The sequence below is a fragment of the Urocitellus parryii genome, chromosome 1 (assembly GCF_045843805.1).
Source record: "Urocitellus parryii isolate mUroPar1 chromosome 1, mUroPar1.hap1, whole genome shotgun sequence".
In the NCBI taxonomy this organism is placed as follows: Eukaryota; Metazoa; Chordata; class Mammalia; order Rodentia; family Sciuridae; genus Urocitellus; species Urocitellus parryii.
The window spans coordinates 56248103-56267453 of NC_135531.1; the positions used below are offsets into that span (position 1 = coordinate 56248103).

At 36.9% G+C, this 19351-nt stretch overlaps 1 protein-coding gene across 1 annotated transcript in view; it reads right to left on the minus strand.

The window, feature by feature from the left end:
* The window catches only part of Iqgap2 (IQ motif containing GTPase activating protein 2), a 285734-nt gene that overhangs the window by 32708 nt on the left and 233675 nt on the right, over window positions 1-19351 (minus strand). The window contains exons 21-27 of the mRNA XM_026404122.2: window positions 18872-19080; window positions 9808-9957; window positions 6525-6688; window positions 4355-4579; window positions 2811-2951; window positions 2376-2460; window positions 1465-1697 (exon numbers count right to left, since the gene is read on the minus strand). Coding sequence (XP_026259907.1) covers window positions 1465-1697; window positions 2376-2460; window positions 2811-2951; window positions 4355-4579; window positions 6525-6688; window positions 9808-9957; window positions 18872-19080 — 1207 coding nt within the window. The remainder of the gene's footprint in view (window positions 1-1464; window positions 1698-2375; window positions 2461-2810; window positions 2952-4354; window positions 4580-6524; window positions 6689-9807; window positions 9958-18871; window positions 19081-19351) is intronic.

The following is a 19351-nucleotide window of genomic DNA, read 5'->3' on the forward strand; positions in this document are numbered from 1 at the left end:
TACTCAGACTGTAAAAACCTTTACTGTTTTAAACTATGGCAAATATAGACAGAGATATGAAAAAGAGACAAACATCTTGTGATGTCAGTTTAAGAGAAGTTCCAAATGACCTTAGCACAGGTGGTGTGTGCGTGTTGTTCTATACAGTTGTAAATGTTTCAGACATCTGAAATCATCCTTGAAATCTCTCCTAAGAGCACTCAAGGCTTATCCACCAGAAATGAGTTCTCCCTTCCCAACCCTCCGTTGGGGGAGGTGAAACGGCAGAAGTCATGAGGTGGTGGGGAATCATGCTCCCCATGACAATAGATCTCCCTGTTCTGTTTTGGTTATAATTGTTCACGGTAAATTGAGAAACACAAAGAATAGATATGAGTGGAAGAGAAAAAGGATGAATTCAAGATGAGGCAAGGGGATGTGTTTGGGGTTGTTTTTTCTTTTTAAATGAAGAGCTGGGAACCATCTATAGATGGCTGATAATAATTCAAGAAAAAAAGACACTGAAAGGGAAGCTTTAACAACATTTAAGAGTTTGCAAGAAATATGGGCCATGGATAGTACTTTTTCAGTCTCTGAGCAGAATTAAAACAAGCAGCTTGAAAAGCCAAAATTTGCTGCAGAGGACTGGGGTAACTTTCTCCCAAAAGGCTAAAATTTCCAGATGGGGATGGTGATCATGAACTATCAAGTCATTAACCCAGAGGAAACTAAAGAATGGGCAATTAGTCTCCTAATGAAGACAGAAGGAGGTAGAAGTTGCGTAACACTTGTACAACCTTCTGTAGACAAGAGAACAAACAAATGCCAAGATGAAAGTGTTTCACCAGAGAGCTTCCTGACAGGGGAGTCAACCTTGCTGACTCACTCCATTCTCCCTGTGTAATGATCAGCGTGATATTTTGGAAACACAAAGTCAATACTATTAAATCTTACTTATATAACTAAGAACGGCTGAGAACAGGAGAGCCCACATGCACACATAATCATCTACAAATATAAAATCTGGGATTTTCCCAACCTTTCAAAACAAAATACTCCATTTCCTCCTGTTGTTTGTTGCAGATAAGGCAAATTCTTCCTGTCGGGAAAACAATTTAGTCTTTTCTAAAGTTACCCTCTTACGTTCAACAAAACAGAAATCGACTAGTTTGAGTGTTTCATTCTAAGTAGTACAAGTGTGTAACATACCAGGAAGAGTAAGCATTTCATTTTGCCAATAACAGAAATCATACATGTAGGAAGCATTCAGTGTGGCAGGAATACTAGGGGTGGGGAGGGAATGCCTGGGCATCAGCAACCCAGCCTGCTCTTCCTTCCCTTCTCCTTCCTTCAGTGGCAATTGATAGAAGAAATGCATGGAGTCACTGGGGTCCCTGTTTTCCACCCCAACAATACCAGCTCCAGGCACACATTGCTCTTGCCCACCTCCTTGCATGTTTCTTCAAATCTAACATCCCCTCTCACCTGAATTTCTGATATGTCTCTGATAAATAATTGTTCATAGATGAGAGATGCTCATTTTCTCCTTCAAACAGCTTGTTGGAGGCTGCGTGCTGAAGAACCTTGGCCACTGACCCCAAGTTTCTCCTTTGGTCAGAAGTGATCTGACCTCCAGCTGTCATGTCAATGATATCAAAGCCATCTGGAGCTACAATGGCGGGGTTCTTGTACCGATAGTACAGGAGATTTCCAACAATCTGAGGTGATGCAAAAGAAAAATGCCATTTTTAAGAGAGAAAAATCTAAGAGTTTTTTGATTAAAGTGCATATTCATCACATTTCCCAAGTGAAAGCAGATCATTTGATCATTTTCTGTTTTTTATCTGTTTGTTTGTTTGAAGGATTGAACACAGGGGGACTTTACCACTGAGCTATATCCCCAGACTTTTTTTTTTTTTTTTTTTTTTTGAGACACGGTCCAACTAAATCGCTTAGGGCCTTGCTAAGTTGCGGAGGCTGGCTTTCAACTTCATCTTCCTGCCTTAGGCCTCCAAGTTGCTGAGATTACAGGTGTGTGCCACCACACCCTGTGCAGATCATTTTCTGATGTGTACCCTAACAAAGCATTAAGTAAAGGCAGTGAATACAACCATACACTAATATAGTTAACAAAACTATCTTTGGTGAAAAATATGCTAATCGCCCCCAAAATGTTCTAATACAAAAAAAACTGAAGTCATGTCTAAGATTTCTAAGTTAACCTTAGCATAATCAATAATCTTGATAGTCTTTAGAGAGAGAAGTCTTGCAGCTTATTATAAATAGTCATGAGGTTATAGCATGAGGTTAAAAAAAAATCTTACAAAATGGTATGTTGGTAATTTTGGTCAGACCCCCAAAAAGAAGCTATGGTGAGAGTACCCTTGAAAATCTACCTTTAATAGCTCATCTTCTGTGGCATCAGGAAATTTCTCATGGATCGAATTCTTCAGTACTTTGGCTATATACCTCAATCCATAACTACATACAAAACAGATGACAAAAGAAAATAATGGAAAAAGGCTAAGTGAGGAAGAAACAAGCAGCAATTGTTCCAGTCAACTAAAGCTGAGCAATTTCCCTAAAAAGTAAACATAAAATGAGATGGTAATGGAATCACAGGACTTCCACTGACGATAATAACTGAGCAGTGTTTGTGGCTATGACCAAAATATCATTCCTTCTTTAGAGAATAGTTGTGAATTTAAAAGGTAAATGTGATCCTCTTCAAATAGTTAGCACAATGTCTATCTTCACTGTAGGGGCTTATCTTACACAGGATTCTGAGAACTTCAGCAAATAATGCCAAAGTTGCTACAAATCCAACTTACGGCAGTAGATCAAGGGAGGAGATGATAGAATTCAGGACTTTGTCGGTGACTCTTCTCAGGTTCTCAATGGATGCCTCCAGTTTGTTTTTCACTTCTGGGTACGTTAGAGCTTGTTCTGTGGTCACATCATAAGGCAACTTGCTGAAAACACAAGCACTTTAAATTAACTGGAGCCTTAGGTATAAATATTAGCATTCCTGCCAAGTTGGCTCTACAGTTCAGTTTTTTTTGTAAGTGAACTGGATGGATGTTGTTCACTTGATTCCAATAATAAGATTCTGCTAAGTGAAGTGTCAGATATGCCTTCTGCCACCAGCGGAGCAGGAGGGACTCCAGGACACCCTCTGGGCTCTTTTGAAATTAGAAAAGGTAGACCTATGTAATATGGATCCAGCTAACTTTTATTTATTTATTTATTTATCTATCTATCTATCTATCTATCTATCTATCTATTTATTTATTTTTGGTATGGTGCAGAAATTGGATTGCTCAAGGCCTTGTGTGCACTAGGCAAGGGCTTTACCACTGGGCTGGGGATACGGCTCAGAGGCAGAGTGCTTGCCAAGCAGCATACACTAGGCCCTGGGTCCAATCCCCAGCACAGCAACAATAACAACAATAACAACAACCACCAAATAAAACCAATGAACCATACCCTGGCTCCTACTTTCTTTGTATTAAAAATCTGAATTATTATTAAAAGTAATATGTTCATCACAGAAAAAAAGTACACTGAAGTAAAAAAAAAAAAAATAGTACCAATACATAGAACCAGTTTTCATGCATCTGCCTAACTTTCCAAGTCCTCCTCTATACATGTGTCTATGGGACCCATATATTCATATGTATGATGCAATTTGTGTATATACCCATTCCTTACAGATTCTATGTATATGTGAGATATATATAACCAATGATTTAAAAAAAGATAATGGGGTATTATTCCTAATTGCATCTATATCACCATCACAATCATTTAATAAATTCTCCAAAGCTAAATATTTTGACTTTTCCTGAATTTTCACTCTTAGAGTGCTATGACAACCACCCATATAATTCTCTGTGCATATCTTCAGTATTTTACAAGATATACTTTTGCAAGAAATTAAAAGCTAGGATTGAATAAATCCATAAATTACCACCCAGAATAAGCCCATCTAACTGAATTCTTAATAGTTATGCACAGAACTTGCTTACTTGGTAACTAGACCAGGATTCTCCTCAGGTGAAGAGAAAGCATATACCACATCTAGATCTAGGGTTAGTAACACATGAGGGATAAACAAGGGAGAAGATTACAATATTTGTGGCATTGGGGAGCCACTGATTCCGAAGTTTGAAAATACCACTTAGTATCAAGATGACCAAAAGCTCAAGAATATGAGATATGCAGGAGCGAATATGCAGGAGCGAATATTTTGAATTGAAAACTGACTTTTCACAGTAAATTTTTTTGGCTTAACAGAGTTGAAGAATATATATTAATGAATATGTAAAAATGATCAGAAAACGTTAGTGAAAACCATCATTCCTGACTTTGTTACCTGGCTTCTCCAGTTTGTGTTTCTAGTTGGTTCACCCAAGCCTTGTACACCTCTACAGGGTTGGTATTGATGATCAGGTTCTTGTCATCAATGATTTCTTTTACTACTGGAGCCAGAAGTTGGCGCAGGCTGTTCTGTCCTCGGGCACCTCTGTTGAAGCTGACCACCATCTTGATGACTGTAGGGTTACCGGTGACTATATCCTGTACCTGGTCCACCTTCGACCTAAACAAAGCCCAGCCCCAAATTAAATGGTTTGATTCTATGGATAGAATTTTCAACAATGTCTCCCTGGCAGGCAAGAGCATTTTAGAGTTTAATTTTTTTTCCATGAAGATCAAGGTTGGTGTGATTTTAATAAAAACAATTATTTGTAAGATGTATTTCTTATCTGAACATTTTAAGGATCTAAAAATAAGGTCTCAGCCTCAATTTTAATCTAGGAGGCAGGTATGAACTGAAAATGAACCAAGACAACAATACTGGGTGACACTATACAAGGACTGTAATATCTCCAGTTATCACATTTCAAAAATAACTTTCTTGATCAAATAAACTGTCTCTACACCTTCAGATCTCACTCAACTCATTGCAATGTAGCTTCTAGGCACAGTGCATGGCTGAGAAAGCTCTTCTCAACTTTGATAGCTGCTTTTCCTGACTTCGTTTCTCTTTCCTCTGTCTAACCCCTTGACCTCCTCCCTCTTGACCACTCCTCCTCCCTTTTCTACTTCTTTCCCATTAGGGTCTTGACAGTGCCCTTTTCTAGTTCTTATCTTACCTAGTTATTCTTTTTTACTTTCTTTGCTGGTTTCTCCTCCAGTTTTAAATTCTGGTTTCTTTCCCTTTTTGACTAATTTTATGTATAAATGGGATAAACCAGTGGTCAAACAAAATAACTGGCTGATGCTGTCCCCTCAGAATTCACTCACCTGGCACAACCACCATTCTTTTTAGGACTTGTTCTCTGACCTCGATTTCTAATCTGTACCTTCTCCCCAGGGGACAGTGTGACATTTCCAATTTTCTCCACCTACAGCTCAAACTCAGTGTATTAAACTCTAAGCTGTATCTGTTTTCCTTCTGACTCCATTTTTCTGACCTGTGTAGCTTCAATTCATCCTGTATGTACACTATTGGTAGATCCGTCTTCTAAAAAAACCAATGTGGTCATGCCAATACCCTGTTCAGAAATTGTTCACAGCTGCCCAGAAAGTAAACAGAACCTCAATACCTGGGTTTCTACTCTGTGTCTCCAGTGATCTGGCCCCAGCCCATCTTTCCTGCTTTATCCCTTTCTTGAATGAGTGTCTTTTACACCACTATTTCTCTATCTCATCTTTTAAAAGCTGTAGTTTTTCCTTCAAAATTTTGGGTCAAGCAGCTCCTCCTCTTCCATAAAATCTGCTTCAGTAGTCCTAGAGGGAGCATCTCCTTCCATCTGTCTAGTCTGCTACATTGCATTTGTCGCTCATTTAGTACCCACACACTCCCCACTGCAGGGCATTATGCTTCTCATGCCTCATTATCTCTCATGCCAGTTTATAGACACCCCATGGGCAGGGCTGCCTGGCTCATCTGCTTCAGAAACCCAGAGGAACTAGCAGAGCGTAAGTTCCCAAGAAATTAGACAGCCAATTATGGTCTCTCTTGGCTTAGGACATTTCTCATGTATTTTTTTTTTTTTTTGGAGGGGGGGAGCATTTGTTACAGTTAATTGCACATTCTTTACATCAGCTAAGAGAGAATAAATTAGCAAGAGCAGCTAAGAACTTTAGCAGAGATCATGATCATGATCTGCATCCTACCTATTTATAGCTCTATTTCTTAGAGAGTTTTGATAAAATACATTTTCTCATTAATAAGCTTTTGGTTTTGGTTAATAAGCTTTTGGTTTCCAATTGTTGTAGACATACAAAATAAAAAGTTAATTTAGCCCTAGAAAAGGGATCACTGTGGGAAAAAGCTGAACTGCAGAACAGTTCTAACAATGCCAAAATGAAACCATCCATTGAGATTCCATTTCAATTTCAAGAAATTTCATATATTTTAATATGCACGAATAACATACCACAATAATTTAAAAATTACTTTAGTAAACCTGAAAAAAGTCACCATTAAAAAAAGGACCTATGCATTGGTATTTTTACATACATATTTGTATACATACTTTATTTCTTCCTCCAGAGCAGTTTTAAAAAGCTTGAGGAGTAAGAACTCTTCCCGCTGATTAGAGGCATAATTGTACAGTGTGAAAATAACAGTGTCCATAAATTTAGTTGACTTGTTCTGTGGCATCTGGAAAATCAGCTTAGCCAAGTATGAAGGGTTTGTCTAAATGGAAAGAGGGAAAAAGAAAACACAAAACCCCCACACACTGTACGTTAATAAATTATTAAAGCAGAAAGCAGTATCTAATTCCTTGCTATTTAGTGACTTAATGTCATTAAAAGCAATATAAACACATACCTAACACATAACCTTAAGAGGTATCAAATAATATTATTAATACTATAGTATAAAGGTAGCTATATTAGTTATGATAGGATTTATGTTATATATATATATATATATATATATATATATATATATATATATATATATATATAAAGAGCCCACGGAATCTGGTATCCAAAAAGACTGATAAGAATGAACTAAGGCAATACAGACTGGCCTAGAGTGATTGATAGATAAATAAAGAGAACATCTTCTGAGACTAGAAAGAAAAAGGCTAGGTTATGTGTGGAGACAATGAGATGGCCATGCTGTTCTTTGAGGAGTGAGAAGGTAGAGGGAAGTGAGGAGGTTGTAGAAAGGGGTGAAGGTCAGGAGATCTGCTGAGAAAAATTCCAGAAGGACATGACCAAAAAATTGGCAAAAGAGATTTTTAAAAGACTGACAGTAATTCAGAACAACTGATGTGCAGCCCTGATCCACTGATGGAGTCCATTAGACTCAGCACCTGCCTTCACAGTCTTAGGATTTTCCTCAATAGCTACACCAATGGGGCAGAGATTCAAAGAGAAATAATACTATTTAGAGAGGAAATGATTCATATAGAAAACAATTTAAAGATTTTAAAGTCAAAAAGTCATTCACTTGTTTAAAAATAAATTTATTTTATTTATTTATTTTTATGTGGTCCTGAGGATTAAACCCAGTGCCTCACACATGCTAGGCAAGCACTCTACTACTAAGTCACAATCATGACCTTTACACAGAAAAATTTAAGACTCCTTCTCTTCATCATCATCACCCCCACCCCCATACCTTTTTTTTTTTTTTGGTACTGGGGATTGTACCCAGGGGCTCCCACATGCTAAGGAAATGCTCTACCACTGAGTTACATTCCCGAGCTTTTTTATTTATTTTTAAAATTTTGAGACAGAGTCTTGCTAAGTTGCCCGAGCTGGCCTTGAACTTGCAACTTTCCTGCCTCAGCCTCCCCATTAGCTGGGATTACAAGCATGTGTCACCATACCTGGCTTCATCTTCCTTCTGATGAGAAAAGAAAATGTTTAATTTACATGCTTGAAGACTAGTATTCACCTAGTATACTCTATAGCAACTAATTAGGCTTTAAGGGTTTCAAGAAAATCCAAATTTTGGTTTACTTATTACTTATGTTGACTTTTGAGCTCATAATAATTGGTTAAAATTTTATGAAGCAGCAGCTCAGGACAACATTTTCTTGACAGCTCTGTAATGATTCTTTTCTAACACTAAACAGGTGGAAATTACGAGAAAGGAAACTCACTATAGGACTAAAGAAAGAAGGCTATTTGCCATTTCTCCTCAGGTGACCCCAAATCTTCAAAACTTAGGCTGCTACTGAAGAAATGAACCCAAAGCAATCCTTTACTAGCTGACCTGCTGCTGTGGTTGAGACTCCTTGCTAAAGGGCAATGCCCAACCCATTTGCTGTTCTGAAATGTCTACACTGATTTTAGGTTAATGTCTCAAAAAGAAAAAAAAAAAAGAGGAAAAGGTGGAGAAAAAAACATAAGAGACACTTCACTTCATACAACTGAATGGCCCTGCCCTGGGACTATTAGTTTGGGATAATTTGGGGCATAAAACTCAATGGAGTTATTCTAACCATGTTCCTGTCCTTTTTCTAATTCCCACTAATAGGTCTTATTTACAACAAGATAAGAAGTCCAAGGCCAGTGGCTAAATTTTTACTTTTCTTATGACTGGTTTAGTAAATTTAGAAAAACTAAATCTTAACCTACATAAGCTTGGATTTTCATGGATGTAAAAAATAATAAGTGCCTAAGATTAGATTTACAACTGGTGATTGACTACTAATTGAAATCAATTAGACATAAAACCTTCCCTGCTTAATATGAGCCTCCTTTGTTTCTGCAAAGGTTTTTGGATTCCACAATTTTAAGTATTTATATTTTTCTTTCTATGCTGCCACATGGTGGCCATCTGAGGCAACTACATCTGTTTGAAGAAGATATTTTCCCATTCATTATTCCAAGTAGAGAATTTTTGAACCTAAAGTAACATCTACCAAAACTAACACTTAGTCACTCAACTGGGATAGATGCATCCTTATTTATGGTTTCTATCATGTGTTCTCTATATCAGTGACATCCTCAAGCAAAGAGTCAGGCTTCTCCAGGCTTTGAAGGAATCAATGACTCACAGCAAGGGACACTGGACTCTCACAAGAAAGAACTACTGATTCTTGTCTTATGGAAAAGTTTTCTTGGTGAAGCATAGGCTTGGACCTTTTACCATCACCTACCCAGTTTCCTCTGTGATTAATTTTATGTGTTAGTAGGGTGGATGGGGTAAATCAACGGTCAAGCAAAACAAAAAACTGGTCCATTCAAGGGCAAACATAACCAATTAAATCTAATAGTTCTTACCAGAACTCTGGAAGTAATGGAAAATTACAATTCATTTATATCATAGTTATGCTATGAAAATAATGAAATACAAAAGGCTCATTATTTCCTAATCCCAAGCCTCTTGCTCTTTTTCTCAAATAAGGGCAGGCAGGTTTTGGTAAACATCTGTTTTTCACAGTTATTTTAGCTTTTTTTCATGGTTAACAGTCTGTGTCATTACTAGATCTATACCATTTTTGCAGATCACATAGTATAATATAGTCATATTTTTGTAGATCACTGTAGTATAATACAGTCATGGACCCTGAAGTAAACTGCCTGGTTTTCAAAGCTTTCACCTTACAATTTAATAACTGTGTCTCCATTTTCTCATCTGGCAAATCGAAAATGATAGCACTCACTGTCTCCTGGTTCCCAGAATCATAGTAAGATGATATGTGTAAAGCACCTAAAACAGCATTTAGTATTTGGTAAGGGCTCAAAACATGCAAGTCATTATTGCTGAAGTGTGGGGAAAGATCCACCATAAACCACAAACACAACAATATGTTTATTCAAAACTCATAGTGAACGATAAATTGTGCTTACCTGTAGAAGGTAAAACAGCTGTTGATAGGTTTCTAGTGTTTTTCTCCTCTCCTTACTCAAGCTTTTGATTCCCTGGTGTTCAGTGTTATTCAGTATTTCCATTTCTCCTCCTTTTTTCTTATTCAGTTTTGTTCTGTGTGAGATTACATCCTGTAAAGAATTTCAGGACATTACTGTTTTGTACTCTGGTACTACTTACCTCATCCCTTTACACCCAGAAGCACACTAGTGAATTTGGCTTCTGTAACAGGTATTCTCTGAAGTTGTATTTATTTACTCCTAGGATTTAATGTAGGCACCAAGAAAATTCAATAGAGAATAATACTTTTAAACAACCAACCGATGCTGGAACACTGGGTGTCCACATTCAAAAGAATGAAGTCAGACTCCTGCCTCACAACATAAACAAAAATTCACCAAAAGAGATGAAAGAATAAAATATAAGAGCCCAAACTATAAAACTCTTGAAAGAAAAACCAGACATACATTTCTGTGACTTTAGATTAGACAATAGTTTTTTAAATAGGAGACCAAAAGCATAAGTGATAAAAGTAAAAAACTGTCCTTTGTTACAATGTAAACTTTGTGTTTTAAAGGCTACTATGAAAATGAAAAAACAATTCACAGAATGGGAGAAAATATTCACAAATCCTGTATTGGATAAAAGACTTGTATCCAGAATAAATAACTCTTTCAACTAAAATATAAAAAGATGAATAACTCCAGTTAAAAAAGTGGACAAAGGATTTGAAATGACATTTTCCCAAAAAAGATATAAAAATGGCTAAAAAACACATTAAGAGATGCTCAACATCATTGCTTATCAGGGGATCCAAATCAAATCTACAACGAGATATCATTTCATACTAATTAGGACGGCTATCACAAAAAAGGGAATATATCAGTGAGGATTTGAATATGCTAGAAACATTATAGCTTGTTAGTGGAAATCATCATGTTAAGTGAAATAAATCAAATTCAGAAGGTCAAAGGTTGTATGTTTTCTCTCATATGTAGAAGCTAGAGAGGAAAAAAGAAAGATGGGGCTGGATCTCATAAAAAAAATCAAAGGGAGCCCAATAGCAGAAAGGGACCAAGGGGTGGGAGGTGGGAAGGTTAGGAAGGAGGTGCTGGGGAGTGATATAGGCCAAATGACAGTGTTATATAATGTGTAAATATAAATATGCAACAAAAATCCCATAATTATATACAACTATAATGCACCAATAAAAATATGGAAAAAATGGTGTGGACCCTCAGAAGAAATTTGGCAGTTCTTCAGAAGTTCAACATAGAACCACCAGATGACTCAACAATTCCACTCTCAGGCCTATATTTAAGCATACAAAAAATATATGTCCCCACAAAACCCCGTACCTGAGTGTTAACAGCAACAATATTTAAGAGGCACAAAGTAGAAACAACCTAATGTTCATCAGCTGATAAACAGATAGACAAAATGGTATTCCATACAATTTTTATTGAAGAGTATTTTTCAATAAAAAGGAAGGAAATACTGATTTATGCTATAATACAGGTAAAACTTAAGAACAAGATGTTAAGTGAAAAAAGTGATTCACGGTGTCTCGCGTGTATAATTCCATGTATATGAAATGTCCAGCATAGACCACGGTATATAGATAGAAAGAAGATTAATAGTTTCCATGGCCAGGTGTGTAGAGAGAATGCAGAGCTATTATTAGTAAATACACAGGTCCTTTTTTAAAAAAATTAAAATATAATTCAGATATTATACTATAAAATTCATCTTAGCAGTGTACAATTCAGTGGTGTTTAGGATATTCACTAGGTTGCACAACCATTATCACCATCTAATTTCAGAACATTTTTCTTGGGAGTATGGAGTGATGAAAATGTTCTAGAATTAGACAGAAATGGTCAAAAAAATCTTGTGACTATCTTAAAACAACCTTGAATGTACATTTTAAAGTGTGACTTCTATCTCAATATGTAAAAGTACTTGTAAAAATGAGTCTTATAGGAATTAGATATGAAAGGGAAAGGAATCCTCTAAATATTTAGCAGAATTAAAGATTTTCTTTCTCTATCATGCTCTTTTAATCATTTATAGGGAATCTTGGAAAATGTGGTTGAAAGTGGTCACTTTGGAAGCTTAAAGGTTAGGACCAAGATTAGGTCCTTCAGATGAGGGTCTATCAGAAGTTTTTACAGAGATCCATGGTAAGAAATATATTTTCTATCTCTTGTTGGTGAACATACTATAGGAAACAATACTTATCATCCTTACTACTGGGACCTACTCTGATATTTGCGATTCATTTTTACTCTATTCCAATTGTTGCCAATTGTGACACACTAAGCTGACTTCATGACCTTCTAATGGCACATGACTCACATTTGAAAGGAGTCACTTGTTCTAGAGTGCCATCCCTGCCTATAGACTGGATCACTGTCCTAAAGAGTAAGTGAAAAGAAAGTTTGTTTTCCTAAAATAATGTTTGGTGTTTCACTGAGCTCTTAGCCCAACCTCTACAAGAGAACTCTATTTGCAAGCCAGCATCAAGAAAGCTTGACTGCACTGGTCCTTGGAAGAAGCACTATGGTACTTGAGGCAGTATAGTGTTTTTCTGTGAACACACTATTGACCATCTAGGATCCTTGTTTCCTTCCCGATAAATATCAAAGCAGTCCCTAGTCATTTTTTAAATATTTATTTTTTAGTTATAAGTGGACACAATATTTTATTTTTATGTGGTGCTGAGGACCAAACCCAGTGCCTTACGCATGCTAGGCAAGTGCTCTACTTCTGTGCCACAACCCCAGTCCCCTAGTCATTTTTTCCCCTAGTCTTTTGATGACTGAAAATGTGCCTGCCCCCATTTCCAGATGCCTCTGGGGATAATAAACACTGTCACGTCTAGCCAAAACGTCAAGATCTAGTAACTCAATTCGCCCCTCATGGGGGTCAGCCAAGAGGAAGAAATAGAACCTTTCAGCTCCAGGATATGTAAGATAGCTCCATGTGGTTATATCTATTGCTTACAGAAAGATTTTATTCTTTCTCATTCTCAGCTTAGAGAGGATTTACCCACTTACTTCTGTCACCCTAATTATTTATACTGGGAGAGAGAAAGGGTATTTGATTTGCATTTCCATGGAATTTCCTAAGAAAGCCACATTCCCCCCTCGCTTTGCCAATGTATAAAATAGATTTAAGAGAAAGGAAGTGTAGTTACCACTGGATACAGGGTAAGTGAAGGTCTGGGCAGGTGACTGTCTAAATATCTTTATCTATAAATCCCAAACATTGCTAGAGTAACTCTGGTTTATAGTGCCATTTAATCCAGGTTTCTCCTCTTCAAATTATTGGTGACATGTAAATCATTCAACTCCTCAAATACGTGAACTAAGTCTATTACTCTGGTTTTAAATATATGGTAGGAAAAAACCTTTTTACCTATAATCCCTCACCATCCCTCCCAACCACACATTTTCAATGGAAGCCACTCTAAAAGCTGGAGACTTTGTTTTGTTGCAGGGTAATGGTTTTTGACTTACAGATGAGAAGACAGGGTAGGGGTTGTGGAAAAGCTCTGGGGCAGAACTCAGTTTCTATCCTTTAGAAGTAGAGGTTTCATGAAGGCAGAAATGGAGGAAGCAAAGGGCAGAGCTCAGGAGCGGGAAAGAAGGGAGCGCCCTGCAGATGTACCAGTGCCTGTCTGTGGGGGGTCCAAGGGCAGTGCCCCTGTCATGGATAAGCCCTTTTTCCTTCTTCCCAGGAAATTCTGACTGGCTAACAAAATGTTCTGGTGTGAATGGGAAGCTCTGTTTGGGGAAGCTTGAAGAAGGAAACAAGGACCAACCCAGATAGGGGTTACAAACACAGGCAGATACTTTAACTAACCAAAACTTAATTTTCTTAATTATTCTTACTTAGTTCATATTGAATATTAAAGGAATATTGGTTTGAAAGAGCAAGAGTATTTAGCTTCTTCATGATAATTCCACATCTCAATGTTGCCCTTTTGTCACCATCTTTTCCGGTCCCTTCATAGTAGGATATCTGCGTGCAGCTAAAATGTTAGGATACAAACAGTTTTGTAGAAGGAACGGGTTAGCACAAAGAATCGGACTTTTGCAATCATAAAAATAAGGGTATCCGCAAAGAATAATTAGCTTTGTGACCTTGCACAAGTTAACCTAGGTCTCAGTGGTCTACCTAAAAAAAAAAAATGGGTTTAATAATAATAATATTATAGAAGGTTTATAAGGTTGCTGTGAAAGTTAAATACAATATACACAAATCATCAAGCATATTTCTAATGAGGAAAAGGTTAGAAAACATGGCCAAGATCACATGCTAATACAAATAGTGAAATGGTATAATTAGGTAAGTAAAAGAAATCTCAATCCTGAGTTGCAGGAGGTACTGGTCTGCAAATCTGGGTTGTTGCATGATATAGCAAACCCCTGACTGGAGATAATACTGAAAGATTTACTTTTAGTTTCTATATTAATCTCATCTGAATTTATACTTATTTTTTCCCTCTTATGCCTTTAAGAAACTTGACTTCAATTGCTTTGTGTTCTCCAAGATGTTCTTTTTGTCTAAAACAAATGTCAGTCACTTCACTAACGGCTGATTTGAGATTTTCAGAAGAAATTCTTTTTTAAAAAGGATTATATGGGAGACTGAGCCAAGAGGATCAAAAGTTCAAGGCCATCCTGGGCAACTTAGAGATTCTGTCTCAAAACACACACACACACACACACACACACACACACACACGTAAATAAATAAGGATGGGAATGTATCTCAGTGGCAGAGGGCCCTGTACCCAATACAGCAAAACAAATTAAAAAAAAAAAAAACAACAACTGGAATTATAAGGGTATTAAAGAGGGAGCTTGAAGTGATCTGTAAGAACTAAGCTGCTTCTCTTTAAAATACTTTTTTCTAACTAAACACATTGTTATTATTAAAAAAAACAAGAGAAATAAGAGAAAGAGAAGATAAAGAAGTTTAATTTCATCATTTATGATCACTTAATTTTTTTTCTTTTCTTCAGTAAATTTTTTAGAGAAAAGAAATCATAATATTTTAGGTACTATTTTCTTTTCTATATATTACAAACCATTTTTACCTGTCCTTAAATATTCTTCAAAAACATCTTTAGTGGCTATAAAACCTACATATTAAATTCTATAGTTCTCAATTTATTGATTAAGCTGTTTCCCACCTGTGTAGTACCATAAAGCAAACTTTAGTCATCCTATACACAAATCAAATTAAAAATACTACAGCAATTCTAAGCAGGAAGTGTGAATCAGGCGGTATAACGATACCAGATTTCGAACTATATTACAGAGCAATAGTAACAAAAACTGCATGGTACTGGTACCAAAACAGGCGGGTGGACCAATGGTACAGAATAGAGGACACAGAGACCAATCCACAAAATTACAACTTTCTTATATTTGATAAAGGGGCTAAAAGCATGCAATGGAGGAAGGATAGTATCTTCAACAAATGGTGCTGGGAAAACTGGAAATCCATATGCAACAAAATGAAACTGAATCCCTTTCTCTTGCCATGCACAAAAGTTAACTCAAAATGGATCAAAGAGCTTGATATAAAATCAGAGACTCTGTGCCTGATAGAAGAAAAAGTTGGCTCCGATCTACATATTGTTGGGTCTGGCTCCAAATTCCTTAATAGGACACCCATAGCACAAGAGTTAATAACTAGAATCAACAAATGGGACTTACTCAAACTAAAAAGTTTTTTCTCAGCAAGAGAAACAATAAGAGAGGTAAATAGGGAGCCTACATCCTGGGAACAAATTTTACTCCTCACACTTCAGATAGAGCCCTAATATCCAGAGTATACAAAGAACTCAAAAAATTAAACAATAAGAAAATAAATAACCCAATAAACAAATGGGCCAAAGACCTGAACAGACACTTCTCAGAGGAGGACATACTTGTTTTTTCACAAGTACATGAAAAAATGCTCACCATCTCTAGCAGTCAGAGAAATGCAAATCAAAACCACCCTAAGATACCACCTCACTCCAGTAAGATTGGCAGCCATTTTGAAGTCAAACAACAAGGAGTGCTGGCGAGGATGTGGGGAAAAGGGTACTCTTATACATTGCTGGTGGGACTGCAAATTGGTGCGGCCAATTTGGAAAGCAGTATGGAGATTCCTGGGAAAGCTGGGAATGGTTTGACCCAGCTATTGCCTTTCTCGGACTATTCCCTGAAGACCTTAAAAGAGTGTACTACAGGGATACTGCCACATGGATGTTCATAGCAGCACAATTCACAATAGCTAGACTGTGGAACCAACCCAGATGCCCTTCAATAGATGAATGGATAAAAAAAATGTGGCATTTATACACAATGGAGTATTACGCAGCACTAAAAATGACAAAATCATGGAATTTGCAGGGAAATGGATGGCATTAGAGCAGATTATGCTAAGTGAAGCTAGCCAATCCCTAAAAAACAAATGCCAAATGTCTTCTTTGATATAATGAGAGCAACTAAGAACAGAGCAGGGAGGAAGAGCAGGAGGAAAAGACTAACATTAAACAGAGACATGAGGTGGGAGGGAAAGGGAGAGAAAAGGGAAATTGCATGGAAATGGAAGGAGACCCTCACTGTTACACAAAATTACATATAAGAGGTTGTGAGGGGAATGGGAAAAAAACAAGGAGAGAAATGAATTATAGTAGACGGGGTAGAGAGAGAAGATGGGAGGGGAGGGGAGGGGGATAATAGAGGATAGGAAAGGTAGCAGAATACAACAGTCACTAATATGGCATCATGTAAAAATGTGGATGTGTAACCGATGTGATTCTGCAATCTGTAATTGGGGTATAAATGGGAGTTCATAACCCACTTGAATCTAATGTATGAAATATGATTTGTCAAGAGCTTTGTAATGTTCTGAACAACCAATAAAAAAAAGTGATAGAAAAAAATACTACTATCAATGGTAAGATCAAAGACAACATATTTAAAATAATCATCGTTTAACTTCTGATAAATATTGGATATAAACTCGGTGTTTGAAAATGTAAGTTGAAAAATTAACTTTACCATATTTCTGTATGTGCACGTTTTTGTTTTGTTTGGACAGAGTTTTGCAGTGTGGCCCTGGCTGGACTTGAACCCCTGTGGAATCAACTAATCCTTCTGCCTCAGCCTCCAGAGTAGCTGGGACTAGAGATAAACCCCACTGTGCCTGGCTTGAAAAATTAATCTTGTTTCGTAGTGCTATCAAGTGAATAATAAATGCCTTTTTTTAAAAAGCAAAAAACAAAAACAAAAACAAAAAACCTAAACCTGCAAGCATTCAGAGAGATCTAGAATTCTGCCATGGTTGTATTTCTTCAAGATACACACTATTTAAACTATAAGACTTCATTTTGAAAGGCAAGATATTTCCTGTTTACAACATCATGGGGACAGGGTACAGCAGCAGTTTAAGGCTATAAAAGGCATTCTCTCCAGGACCTTCTGGAATATATTATACTGTCGAAGTTTTTTTTTATGTGAATCAAACAAATACAAATCCATGATTTTTAAATGAATGAAGTATTACTGTATTTCAGGATAAAATAAAGAAAATAGGGTTAAATATAGAACATTTAAATTGCAGTTTTATTTTTGAATATTTAGAAAACATGATCATATCCTATTTTTCACCCTGCTCTGTTTTTCTTAGTTTCTCTTAGACTCTTTCCCTGGTATCTTCATGAGGTCTGGAGGACAAGGGTGGGGCATTTGTGTGCCCACTTGACAAGGTATCCTATGGCTGCTCACTTACTCTCTACCTTTGACCCACTGTAGCTCTCTCTGAACTTCTGGAAGGTTAGCTGTCCTCTTTGAACTATTAGTTTTCTGAAAACTGATTTGGCATATCAGAAAGGAACAGGGACATGGAGAGAGATCGTACCCGAGAAATGCATTCTTCAGTAAAACATAACTCTTTTTTATGCTGTTTAGAGAGCAGGCTTCAACAGATACAAAGCCCACAACGTTATTTATTTAGAAGTTATTAAGAGGTGTGGTTTCACTTAATAGGGGACATTTTGGAAATATGTAGGGTGTTTTTGGATGTCTGAATCAGAAGGCACTTGTGGTTTCTGTGGGATGCTAGAGATAACAGATGATATATTGTTCAGCAATTTGTGGGGTGGTTCTGTTTAATAATCACCCCACACCCATTTTTCATGGCAGAACTTATATATGCACAATGGATTTTCTCTACACAGATTATTATTATTATTATTATTATTATTATTTTGGTACCAGGAATTGAACTCAGGGGCACTCAATCACTGAGCCACATCCCCAGCTCTATTTTGTATTTTATTTAGAGACAGGATCTCACTGAGTTGCTTAGCACCTTGCCATTGCTGAGGCTGACTTTGAACTTGTGATCCTTCTGTCTCAGGTTTCTGAGCCACTGGGATTATAGGTGTGCACTACCATGCCCAACTCTACACAAGAAATTTTAATATACATTAGATTTTCTATGACTGCAACTGCTATGTATATTGGGGGCAGACCATATTTATTTTGAGGTTTCTAAAGTGTTGTTCTCCATTTTGGAAAATTAGGTGTCATCTGTTCTGTCACTGGGGTATCTTTCTCCTCTGTGATACTCTCAATCTTTGATCTTTGGTGATTCTGGGAAGAGGCCAAAGCCCCTAAAAACTTTATGATATCTTGTAATGTCATCAGGCTTGTGTATTTTCACATTTAGATATGGGCTTTTCATTATGAATCATTTAATTTTTATTTATTTCATATTTATATAAAGGCTTTAGTTTTATTATGAAAGCACATAAGAAACTACAGTTTATTATATGTAAATTTCATTTCAAAATGGTAAAATAATCTTGGAAAATATGTCATAAACAGGAGGCATAGGATTTTGTAGTCCTATGACCCACTAACTTATAATTATAAAAATGACCAGTGAACTTGGTTGGACCAAAGTGCCATGAGCATAAACATATTCATCTTCTTCCTCCTAAGAGCCAACAGTCTTTCGAGCCCCACTGACCTCTAGTGTGATCCTGTTCTTCACCAGGAGTCCAATCTTGATGTCCATCAAGTTCAGGTCTTTCTCCAGCTGCTGATTGGCCCTGATCTTGGTCACTACTTCTTCCCTTAATCGTGCTACCTCCAGCTCCTCCTGGAAATCCAAGTCACTTTGGTCCAACAGGTGCACAAATTTGCGGATCACTGTTAATGGTGGGTTTTCAGAACCAACTGCAGGGAGAAGAACAGAATAATTAGGAAAGCTTGGAATTATTATCAACAGGAAAGAAAGCAGGCCTATAAATAAAGGGTCACCAGAAACATGAATCAATAAAAGTACTTGTGGAGTAAAACATTTTGTATCATGTAAAATTTGGACAAGGAAACTAATCCTATAAACAAATATACAAAATGGATACTGTCTGGCCCAGTATTTTCTAGTTATCTAATACTCATTTGTCAGCTGTCTGTCACACTGTTCCCAGAACTCACACATTGAGAG